Source organism: Nicotiana attenuata, chromosome 2 (genome assembly GCF_001879085.1).
Source record: "Nicotiana attenuata strain UT chromosome 2, NIATTr2, whole genome shotgun sequence".
Lineage (NCBI taxonomy): Eukaryota > Viridiplantae > Streptophyta > Magnoliopsida > Solanales > Solanaceae > Nicotiana > Nicotiana attenuata.
In genome coordinates this window covers 55,637,910-55,651,147 of record NC_031990.1, presented here as the reverse complement: position 1 = coordinate 55,651,147, position 13,238 = coordinate 55,637,910, and the positions used below count along the sequence as shown (strand labels likewise).

The 13,238-nt window shown below is 34.8% G+C and overlaps 1 protein-coding gene across 2 annotated transcripts; it reads left to right on the top strand.

The window, feature by feature from the left end:
• On the top strand, nt 1,135–8,467 carry LOC109210535 (BEL1-like homeodomain protein 4). 2 transcript variants are annotated; one of them, XM_019373971.1, is made up of 5 exons: nt 1,135–1,350; nt 1,603–2,900; nt 3,979–4,364; nt 5,346–5,406; nt 7,651–8,467. In XM_019373971.1, exons 2-5 carry the CDS (start codon nt 1,683–1,685, stop codon nt 8,242–8,244), a joined length of 2,259 nt encoding a protein of 752 aa, XP_019229516.1. In that variant the 5' UTR covers nt 1,135–1,350; nt 1,603–1,682; the 3' UTR covers nt 8,245–8,467. The 2 variants fall into 2 exon arrangements, with proteins under 2 accessions (XP_019229516.1, XP_019229509.1); XM_019373964.1 differs by having other exon boundaries at nt 1,135–2,900.

The window sequence follows — 13,238 nt, the reverse complement described above, 5'->3', positions numbered from 1 at the left end:
TTAAGGATCTCCAACAAAATTTATTCCCTTTAAAATAAATTTATAGATCACTAGTGAAGAAAAAGAAGGTAAATCAAGATAGATGCTCTTTATTTCAATTTATTGCGTAATAATTAGTCATTGACATATTAATTTTTTATTAGATTTAAGTTTTATACGCCATTACTGGATTACATACTATAGCAGGTTAGTTATTACTACTATTTTTTATCATGTTATCAATTAATATTCATTACAAAGATTTACATGTAATTACCATATAAATGACCCGATTGTATAAAAATATTTATCATATTGATCAATGCACATAAGTTAAACTCTTAATCAAATACTGTCATATAAGGTGTTGAAATAGAGAAATTACTAAAAGTTTCACGCTTTTTTAAATTGTTTTCCGGTCCTTTTTCATTTTTGTTTAAAATTTTTGTTCAGTCGTCATCAACCATCAAGGTTTTATTTATTTGTGCTAGGCTGCTAGCTAGTAGCAGAGGCCATATGTATCATCTTGAAATCTCATTAAATAATTCAAATACGCTATGTTCCTCCCTGCATTAAAATAGACTTTTTAAAGTTTCATTTGTCAAATGAAGGAAGTAAGATAAACTAATGCTAGTACTAATACTAAGTAGAAGAAATAATTAGTTGAGTAAAGGAAACGAGCAATAGAAGAACAACGACCTTTTCTCCTTTTTCCCTCTCCCTATTTCTTTCTTGTGTTTAATTTTCTCCCTCTGGGATTGGCGAAGTCACGAATTTCTGTAAGGTTGTTCAAATTTGATAGAAGTAAAAAAAAAATCTATGACAAAGAATATGTTATATACCTCAAAAATCTAAAATTTTACCAAAATATGTACAATGTAATTTCTTGACGAGCTTATAAGAGTGTAACTTCGCCCTAGGACTGAGACAAAGAGGCATAGAGATGTGTAACAATTTTTACTTTATTAGATTATTTAAAAGATAATTGCAAGTTACCACTTATAAAAAGTCAGATTAATAACTTAAACATGAGGTAGTTATTCGATACTACAAATTAATGTTTACTGATTTTGCATAAAAAATGTATATCTAGTGTAAATAAATAATTCTATAATAAAAAACCACAATATATCACACTACATCACAGCAACTCCATCTTTATTTAAAAAGTATACTTTATTCTTGTAACTTCAACTCTCTCTTTCCAGAAGGCGATTGCAGAGACAACAATCACTGCAGCACATAGATTAACAAAGAGAGAAGAATTTGTTCATTTGTTAAGGATGCTTTGGTTTTGAAATCCCACAGAAGCGATAACGATATCTGAGAGCTGCCTTTGCTATCTTTATTTCCGACCTTCAACTCCATGAGGTAATTGTGCTTAATTACATGGATAAAGCTGAATTTTTCTTTTTCAAAACAAAAGTTAAATAAAAATTTGAAAAAGAAAAAGTCCTTTCTTTGATTCTCTCTCTTTTGCAGCTCTTTGCATACTTTCTTTTTATATTTTCATCACTCCTAATTATAGTTGTATCCATGATCTCTCTCTCTATATATTTATATGAAATAAAACTGTCACAAACGTTTATTTGTTTGTACTATCTTATGCTCGATCCATGGTAGAGTGAGCAGCCAATTATAGCAAAAGGAGGAGGTGGGTTAATTTACCGTGATGGTGGAGGAGAAAAAGATATTTAGATGAGATGGTTACACACTTCAACAAATTTAAGGCCTCTCATATTCCAATTCAGTTCCGAGAAAAGTCCAATTCTTTGGATAATTCTATGTCTCAAGATTATCACCACCAAGGTCTTTGTAGTTTCTCGAGCGTAGTCGAGAGACCTCAAGACGAACAACAACAACAACACATCGCTCACCAGATCCGACAAGAAAAATTAAGAGTAGACGGGTTCAATCCGCCACCGCCCTTGGTGGCTATTGAAGAAGAACAATCAAGTGGACTTCAAGTTTATGGGACCGCTGGAATGTTGTCTGAAATGTTCAATTTCCCTCCTGGATTAACCACAGCTACGGCAACTGAGTTGCTTCAAAGCCAACTAACTCAATGTTATAGACACCCGAATCAACGACCACAGCAGCAGCAACCTCCGACAACCAACCTAGGAAGTGAGTGGTTCAGTAACCGACAAGGGATGGTAGTTGGAGGAAGTTTGCAAGTACCCAGTGAATCAATTGATAATTCGAAGGTATTGAATGGCCGTGATAGTATAACTGCTCATTATGAGCGTCACCACAATCAGATATCAAGTATAAATGCGGTGGAGTCAGCATCAGCCATGAATCTTTTCACTATGAATCCACATCCAAGGTCACCCTCACCATCTTCTGCACATCCTACTACAACTCTTCAAGGGGTTCCGAATGCAATCGGGGGGCATTTCGGTCAATTCATATGCGGAGGAGCAAGTAACACTGGGAACCACTTTAATACCCCTAATGATATTGGAGGGTTAAATGTAATTGAAGGGCAAGGTCTTTCATTGTCCTTGTCATCTTCTTTACAACATTTAGAAGCAGCCAAAGTGGAGGATCAATTAAGAATGAGTGGGGGAGAAATGTTGTTTTTCAATCAAGGAGCAAGTCATAATCATCATCATCAAATTCATGTTGGTTTTGGATCTTCACTAGGACTAGTGAATGTATTGAGAAATTCCAAGTATGCCAAACCCACACAAGAGTTGTTGGAAGAGTTTTGTAGTGTTGGGAGGAGTCAATTATACAAGAAGAACAAAGTTTCCAGGAATAACAACACAACAACAAGCTCTAACCCTAATTCTAATAACCCTAGTGGCAGTAAAAATAATAATAATAATTCTTCAAAGGATCTCTCTCCTTTGTCAGCTGCAGATAGGATTGAGCATCAGAGAAGGAAGGTCAAACTTTTATCCATGTTTGATGAGGCATGTACAATCTCTCTCTCTCTCTCTCTCTCTCTAGAGGGTCAATGACCAATGATTGTTGTTTGTTTAGTACGTTAATTGTAAATTAAAACCACGAGAAAAGAAAGAATAGAAAATTCCGGCAGTTGGGAGGAATATTTTATAGAGGAGAATATATAGGAAGCCGGCTAGAGAAATAAGTTTTGTAATGTTCATTTTAGTTTAGAAATGAGTATTTTAACATAAGATTTTGGTTTTGGTGAGAGTGTTAAAAAGTCCAGTGATAAAATTAGCTTGCACTCTACATCATGCTAAATCCTTCTGCAAGAATATGTTATAACTCCAGCAGCAGAAATTACGCGTAGGTCGGTAGGTGTAATATATCAACGTACATTTTTATTTATTTGAGACGGTCATATCTCAATACAGACAAAGGGATGCTACTTGCTAGATCCTTCTATGAGAATATAATTTACTTCATTTTGTTTTTAAAAATATTTATGATACATCATAGTATTAGTATTACCTGTTGGATGTATTGAAAGAATGCTAGCGAAGACACAGGCAAGTGGCAACAAATTAAAGACACATAGGATATATTCACTCTTCACAACAACAATCATTTCAATGCACTATTGTTCACATATTACTATCAGCTTTCTACCTTTTCTGTTATTTATGTAGTAGCAGCTATCTTCCTTTCTTTTGTTTTCTCTTATTTTTCCCATCAATATTTCACTTACAAATGAAGATATTCTTCTTACTTATATGTAGTGTAGTTCACAAATTTAGTAGGATCAGAGTAGTTTTCTTGTTGAGGAAATGACTTCCCAGCTGCACCTTATGTTATATATGCAACTAATTAGGCCAACTTCTTTTTTTTTTTTTTTTTTGGTTGTTTGTTAAGTTCTCATTTTCTTTACTTTCTTTTGTTGTTATAACTTTATTTTCCATGTTATTGGATCGTGTTTTGTTATAAACAGATAGTATCTGTTATTGTAGGTAACATAATCTGATAGTATAGAAATTATTATTTATAGTATTGTTTGCATACATAATTTAACACTCTACGTACAACTATTACTTGTTTGGCGAGTAGGTGGACAAAAGATACAACCACTATTGTGAACAAATGCAGATGGTAGTAAATTCATTTGATCTAGTGATGGGTTTTGGAGCAGCAGCTCCATACACAGCACTTGCACAGAAAGCCATGTCTCGGCATTTCAAGTGTCTAAAAGATGCGATAGCAGCGCAAATGAAGCACAGCTGTGAGTTGCTGGGTGAAAAAGACGCCACCACTTCAGGATTGACTAAAGGAGAAACTCCGAGGCTTAAGCTGCTCGAAAAAAGCTTAAGGCAGCAGCAAAGGGCGTTTCACCAAATGGGAATGATGGATGCAGAAGCTTGGAGACCACAAAGAGGCTTGCCCGAACGCTCTGTCACTATTTTAAGAGCTTGGCTTTTTGAGCATTTCCTCCATCCGTACGTTGTTCTTTCTAACTTTAATTACCTCGTTTCCGGATAAAATGTGAGATTATTTTGTTTTAAGTTTGGTTGAACTTTAATTTTGACTAGGTTATAAATAACTAGTACTCCTAATATACATATAAAATAAAAAAAATTCGGCATTTAATGCAGAAGGAAAAGTTAATGACGAAAGTTGTCCAGATCCCATGATTATGGCATTTTGAACAGACAATGAATTTTCGTGCAATCAACTTTTATTAGTAGTATAAAACGCATTTCATAGTAATTCAGTGTTTAAATTAAAGGCACTGCTGTAATTCAGTCCTTTTTTATCAGTTTAAAGAAATAAAAATTTACCTCTACTTTTTTGTGCACCACTTTTACCTCTTGAAATCGAATACACTTATAGTGTTTCTCGCTGACCTAGGCATGCACGCATATGAACATGAAAAAGAAAGTGACATATGACAATGTTTTAATTTAAAAAGAAAAAGATTTTGTTGCATAAAATATATATGTACTACATATGGTAGACCAAATAATCTAGATCTGTTCTGAAGTCATTATAATTAAACCAGAGTTTTAAAACTGAAGAGTAGAGATGTCAAATTTTTAAAATGAATTAATAGCAAAATGGAAAGAATATTTATAATAGAATTAAACGAAGAAAGTAATGTTAATTAAGCGTACATGCATGGTAATAACAATTCTGATAAAAGTAAGAGCATCTATCTATATATCTATAATCTATATAATGAATGAATGTTATGAAAAAGATGAGAGAGCTGCAGTTGTCTTCTCGCTTTACTTCTGCTTTGCCAGAGCTACTGGTGGTGATGTTCGTCTTTCCTTTTTTTCGATCGTGACGCCACCACTATACAGAAAAAGAAAGCAAAAAGTGTCAATTCTTATTTACGGATACGAAAGCAATTTCATCTCTTTATACGGTTTAAGTGAGGGACTCTGATATCATTTTTCTGCTTACTTTTTACTCAGGTACCCAAGTGATGCAGATAAGCATCTCTTAGCACGACAGACTGGTCTCTCCAAAAGCCAGGTTTGCTCCCTCTACTATAAATCCTTTTTTTTTTCTCCTTTACATTTTTCTTACTAGCTCAGGATATTCATAAGTTGCATGAAAATTAATAACCACTAGAAATATTAGACAGGTAATGAGTGTCAAAGAATTGTATGCACTAGGTAAGAGTTTATAAAAAGTGAGATTAGGAACTTGAAATACTAAGACAATTACTTATTATAGAAGATAAAACTACATTGATTCTTTAAAAAAAAGTTTTAAACTGTCATGGGTTGTTTAATTTGGCAGGAAGGGTTGAAAACATAAACATTATAAAATTATACATAATAAATTAGTACTTCATCGATTTGTTTATGTGGCAATTTTTATTTTCGCCAGTTTTAAAAGAATAACACTTTTTTTGTATTTCAAAATATTTTATTGTCACACAATTGTCATCGCATGTATCGGACTACAAGTTCCAAAAATCGTTATTTATTTCTTATCCTCTATAACAAATCAAATGGGTTCAGAGAATCTCACCATCTTAGTGTAAAGTTATTCAGAAGTTAGCTAATACCCCAAATCAAACATGGAATAAAATTAATCCCAAACTTTATTCTGGGGATTATTATTCTTATCCCATGTACTATGCAGAATAAAGTGGGATAAGGTGTGAGATTAAATTTATATCATGTTTGATTGACGGTACAAATTTGTCTCCAACCAAACATGGTATATGTGGATATCCTACCTTACCCTATCAAACTTGGGATTATATTATCCCACCTCCCAGGTGGGACAACTTAGTCCGGGGATTATAATCCCGGAATAATTTAGACCCCTTAGTTTATATAAATTAAGGGTATTTCTGGGGTACCATGACACTGCTTCAATTCGTACCTTGAAACTGTTTCAGATTTTTAAGTTGCTGAACTCAGCTTAGATACTTATTGCGGATCTGGGCTTGCGTTCTTCAGTTTTCCTTCCTTCGGATAAAGCAGTGCCAGAACTGTTTGTTGGCCCCCTTTATATTGTTCCTTTGGATTATTTCCGCAAATAAATAAGTTCCAGATTAGTCAAAGAAAGAGTAAGTTTCAGCGGTAAAGTACATCCATATACATTAGGACAAAGTTTGCTGTTTCACTAGTTTATACTACTCCTTTTATGTTGTGTTTGACGGGACATATACTAGAGAGAAAAAAAATTCTTAAAACATACAAAAGTATCTTTAAAATTTGTGATTTTCAACCTGTTATGATTTTGTGACTATAAAAGTATGTCACTAAGTAAAATAGAAAACCTTAGGTTAAAAGGCCACCAATAAATAAAAGTGTAATTTTCTGAAACAAACTAAAAAGGAAAATTATCGGGTAGAATCTGCTACTCTCCTCTTGCTTATGTCTGTCCTACCCAACGACACTTTATTAAGTCATTTTTAACAGGGTAGACGATCAATTACAAACATTAAAAGAATAATAGATTTCATGTGCTCAGTATTCCTTGGTACATTATGTCTTTTTATAATATTAATTTTAAAGAAATAATCTTTTTAGATATCTTATATGTAAAAAATAGATTTCTTAAGTATAAAAGTAAATTTTTCATGTGTAAAAAATTGATAGGGTCATAAAACTATAAACAAATTTGTAAAGAACCAAAAATCTAATTGACCTGTATTCCTTGTGGACATGACCTTAAATTTTTCTTAGAAAATAAATGGAGAATACTCTCGCATGTTCTTAATTTATTGGTTTGTTGACCCTTTTCTACTGAAAAGAGAAAAATAAAAATAAAAACAAGACTGTTGACCACACCTACTCCCTGCTTACTTAAAACTCAAACACTTAATGAAGATCTTAAAAGATTGTTGATTGATAGTAATAATTATGTTGGCTCTAAATAATTGTTAAGTTTAGCGATACTTTACCAGGTAAGAGCAGTCAAATAATTCGTGAATATCTGGTGACATCACAATGAGAGTATATACTCCCTCCGTTCATTTTTACTTGGCACGTTTTGACTTTTCACGCCTCTTGAAAAGCAATAAATGAAATGCATAATTCACCATGATACTCATATTAGTTGATGCATATTTTATTGGATTTGAGAAAATGATTTGAAATGAGTAATAAATACTGTGGGTATAACAGGAAAAACAAATTTGTCTTTCTCTTAATATGCATAAAATGACAAGTAAAAATGAAACTTTAGTATACATGCCAAGTATAAGTGAACGGAGGGGTTGTAGTTTTTGCGTAGTAATAATGTTTTATTTTGCAGGTATCAAACTGGTTCATAAATGCCAGGGTGCGGTTGTGGAAACCCATGGTTGAAGATATGTATCAAAAAGAGGCTAAAGAAGAAGAAGAGGAAGATGATGAGAATATGGAAAAGAGCCAAAACCAAAACAGTAGCAATAATATTGAACAAACACCAACGCCTAATTCCTCTACCAATACAATAACCACAGGATCTGAAACAGAAACAAAAACAGCTGCCACTGTCACAGCAGCAACAATATTAACAGTTGCTTCAGACAAAAGATCCGAAATTAAAGCCCCAGAAAACGACCCTTCAATTGTCGCAATGAATAGGCTTTGTTTCTCGGAAAACCATACAGAGCATCATGAGTCTTCCTCTAGGGTTACTCATGAAATGGCACACCACAGTTTCCCGGCGATTCAACATTCCGATGGCATGTCCCGTCGGGAAGCCGTGCCCGGTGTTGAATATGGGACCACAAATATTATGGCTATTTCAGGTAATGGAACAAGGATGATAAGATTTGGGACCACAGCTGCTGGTGACGTTTCACTCACCTTAGGACTGCATCATGCAGGGGATCTACCCGAGAATACTCATTTTTTCGGTTAAGCTGAGATTTTGAAGGCTGCTCATAATGAATCATGATATATTAGCACCACATTAATTAATTTATACCAAATTTTACTATAGCAAACCAGATTTTGGGGACACATAATTTCCTCTCCAGATAATGTTCATTCGTCACACGCCTTTCATAAGCTATAATGAGAAACAGTGGCATTATCTTACAAGCACGGTCACATCTAATTGTATATAGGTCATTTTTTTTGCTTGCTTCTTTGTACTCAGGGTTTTGTACGGTGTTTACCCGTAAAACAGTACCGTTAAATTTATAACGTGGCTTATAGACAAACGAATCGATTTGATCCAAAAATGATAAATAAATAAGAACGAAAAAATGAAATTAAAGGAGATAACGAACCTGATTCCGAACTCGGTCATTCCGAGAGCAAAAATAAAGGCACTGATAAAGCAATGATAAAACTGTTTAGATTGAGCGTAAATTAGTAGAATAAAGCTTTGTGTGCAGAATGTTTCATCCCCTCCTATGGTTGCTAAGACTGCTATTTATAGCTCTACCTAGGGAGACAAGATCATATTATCAAACTCCTCTTGAACGAGAATAAAAACATCATTGATGGATGTATAACGGCTGACTTGGAATGCAAATATTCTCTGTAACGACTGTCACACCTCCTTTTTCTACTACACCCCCGGAAGGGCGTAAAGGAATTTTTTCAATTAAAGGACAGTCGGAACGGGATTTATTATTAAGATTTCAGAGTCGCCACTTGGGAGATTAATATGTCCCAAGTCACCGGTTGAATCCCGAACCGAGGAAATTATGACTCTGCTAACAGTCCGCGAACCAGAAATCCGAGTAAGGAATTCTGTTAACCTGGGAGAAGGTGTTAGGCATTCCCAAGGTCCGTGGTTCTAGCACGGTCGCTCAACTGTCATATTTGGCTTATTTATTTGATTTTAGTACATGTTTTAACCTATGTGCTTTTTAACTTTGAACCGCCTTTATTATTATTATTTTAAGAGAATTGCAACGTCGTGAAAACACGTCTCGAACCGCGTCACATAAATGCACCCGCGATTTTTGACACATTTCGACTTTGTTGGGATTTGGATTTGGGTGACATAAATGTGCACCCGTATTTAGGAAGGTAAAAATTATTTAAAATACGTGCCTAAAATAGCTAACGTGTTATTATCTTTGGGGAAAGCCGTGAAATTCGCTAAACGGCTCATCCCGAAGTCTAAGTATTTTAATCTGAGCATTTAATGAGGGCCCCGCAATCCATGCATTTTGTTTAGCGAGGCTCATCTCGTTTTATTATTTAAAGGCCATCCTAGAGCAAACTACAATTTCTATTTAAATTTGTCTCTAAGGAATCGTAGTTGATTAATATTATGAAATTCGGGCTTCAAGTTCAAGTCTGGGTTCAAACAAAAGGGCAAGCCTTTTAGTTTGGACCCACTACCTAACCCGAAGGCCTAGATATATTACTAAATCAAATTACGCCTTTGAATGAATTTTAAGCTCTCAAGTATTGGCCCAAGAACTAGGACTTTTAATAGGATCTCTGGCCGGCCTTGGGCCTTTGCAGGGCCCGAATGGAGGAAACAGTAGGAGGGATTTTGAATCCAACTGGGCCTGTTAATAACATGACTGGGCCCAGAATAAGTGACTATTTTCAGAGTTTGAGCTTAGCTTTAACAAATTGACAAATGCAGCAACTAAGTAACTTATGCTACGACAGCCATTGGACTGTCCGTGATTCTCCTGGATCATATATTGTGTCAAACAAAATATCAGGTGTTTCAATCCACGGGCTGATTTCTAAATCTGGATTTCACGTTTATGTTTGGATTTGTATACCTTTAATAAACCAAACGCTGGTGTTTAAAACTTGATTCCAAAACTGTGTCAAACCTACGTAAGTCATTGTCAAATTTCTTTGGACCTGGATTTAACTGTAATTCAATGTCTATTAACATAATATCAGATTCTAGGTGAAGTGGAATTTATTAGAGCTATACTAAACAACTGTACCACACAGCTTCACTAACGCAACTACACAAGCAATTTAGACAGACTAATTACAATAATCCAAAAGTCTCAAAAACATGACTAATTATTATGCTTATGATGAACATCAAACTGAAATGGGATACAACAACACATTCATGTAACAGCCTGTCTATTATTGAACTTCAGAAGTGTATACAAGTGGATCTGATTCTTCACATAATGTTTGAAGCTAAAAGGTACCTGGGTATGGAATCAAAACGAGGAGAAGAAGAGGTCAGCTTCAGCAGTATAAAGCAAATGCAAGGCTTCAGCAAATGTAATCCAGCAACCACACAGCAGTAGGATCAATTGAAAACCAAAATCGTATTGCTACAACCCAAGAAGAAGGACAAACGAAACAGCAACCAATAGACAAACAAACAGCCTCAATTTAAGCTCAATCCCTCTCAGAATTGAACCATGAACCTCCAGAAAGTTTCAACAATCAAATCCTTAGGCTCAATGATGCCAAATCAGTTGATGAACTGCGAAATTGACCTAGACTTCAATAGAACAGTATTTTCGGTTTTTCTATAGCTTTTTGTTTTTGAAATTTTTTGAATTTTAGTTTTCAGATCTGAAAAACTAACTGGAGAACACTGTTTTTTGGGGGGAATTTGAAGGCTCCAAACTTGTTCTCTAAGGCATTGGCATGCCTTTTTATAGGCAAAATGAGTGCAACCCTCAAATTTTCAGTTTTCTTTTTAGTCCTTATTTTATTCTTTACTTAGCCCTCTACTTAGTAACTTGTTCCTCAAGTTAGTACCCTAAGCTTGCTGAAATTACAACTAAAGCCCTAGTCTAGAAGACCCTAGAAGACCCTAGTGTTAACTACCATATTCCACGCAAGCTCAAATACCTAAACTATCCCTGAATACCCCCTTGAAATTACTTAACTAGGTCACAATTAACCCACCCTTCTTCCTTGATTAAAGCTACCAGCAACAACCCAATTCACCTAAAGTTAAACTAATTGGACAATTAACTAAACAAGGATTGCATTAATCATTCGTGGATCAACTAACTAATACAAGATTAAACCTATTAAAATCAGATATGAAGCACTGCCATAAAGAACAAATCAGACACGCTTAATGAAACTTAAAACATGGAATTATTAATATAATTGCTACTCATACTGATTTAACCTAACTCATTAATACTAAACCATAAGGAATCAGATTCAAACAAAGCCCAAACTATCACAACAGATTAATCAAAGAATTACACTAATAATCAGACTAGAACCAAAAATTAAAATGAATTAAAATCTAAACGGGATGAACAAACAAACTAAATCGAGCACAAAAACAGAACAACAATCAGAACAGGAATGATACGAACAAAACGAGAATTAACCAAACTAAAAATCAAACTAACACATAAAACCAAATAATATTGACTAACAATTAACAAACTAGAACTCACGAGAACCAAGAAAAGAAATAATAGAATTGAGAAGAAAGACTTACTAATTTCAGAATTCATATGGCCAAACTGTCTAAATTGATTTTTGATTAATGTTATTTGTCTATTTCGTCAGAAATAGGCATATAACATTAAACAAAAAATCAACTGACTCCAAAACACCTCAAAACAGACCCGACTTCATAAACCCTAGATTTGAAATTCAACGAGTTCTGGTGGGATTTGAGGGGTTTTAGTTAGGGATTAGTGATGAAGGAAGTTAGGGGAGTACATGGTACGAATTTGGGGCCGTTTGGACAAAGTAGCATTTTGGCCGGAAAATTTCAATTCAATATTCAAGCAGTTCCGGCCATGTTCGAGGGACGGGGCTTGGGGGGTTTGATAGAGGAGGTCACGGCGGTTCTACGGTGTTAATTTGATGGTGAACGGAGAAAATTGCGTCATGGCCGGAAAATCTTCAAACGAAGATTCGACGGGTTCAAGCAAGATTCGAAGGAAAATGATAGTGGATTCGGATAGAGGAGGAGAAGGGGAGTTCATGGTGTTATTTTGGGAGTCATTTGCATCGGCGCCGCCATCGCCGGCGGTGGGGAATTAGTACGGCGCCGCTAGGGTTTCTGGGGTTGGGTTTCTGATGATGGAGACGATGAGGAGGGGGGAGTGAGGGATTCAGACACATTTATACATGGAGAACCATAGTTCTCCACCGTTGATCTGAAGAACCTCGACGGCCTGGATATTTCAAAGGCGAAACGACGTCGTTTCACTTGGGAGAGGGTGGACCGGGTCAGGGAATGGGTTGGGCTGGGACGAACAGGTTCTGGTGGGAAATTGTTTGGGCTGGGAATTAAATTAAAATGGCCCAATTTTCCTCTTCTCTTCATTTCAAAGCAAACAATTCAAAATTCCCTTTTTCTTTTTTCTCTTTCTCTTTTTTTTCAAGATTTAATTAAAGTCAAAATTAATTCCTAGAGCTAAATTAACTACTAAAAAAACTTAATTAAACCTAAAATGGTAATCAACACAAGCAAATTAACAGAAAAACTATTCGTAAATCAAAGCTAACATTAAAAGTGCAAATTAACTATTTTTGTGATTTTCCATTTCATAGAACAATTGATTAAATAATTCTTAAAATACAAACTAACTCCTAAATGCACATGCAACACATTTTTAGATTTTTCCATGAATTAAAATGCACAACAAATGCAAGCGATTAACAGAAAATGCCACGAAAATCAACAAATTAAAATAATGAAAAGAAATTATTTATTTGAAATTATGGGAGTAATTCATATATGGCAAAAATCACGTGCTCACAGGGCTGGGCCGGGTTTAGTGTAATTTATTTTTTTGTTTTGGAATTTTGTATAAATATTGTAAGTTATATTAATACAAAGTACTAACATAAAGAATACAAGGAAGATGGAAAAAAATTGCACNTTTTGGGCTAAGCCAATTTGGCCCAAATTTGGGCATTTGCTAAGACCACTCTCTTTTTAATTGTTTTCTTTTATTTCCCCCCCCCCCCCCC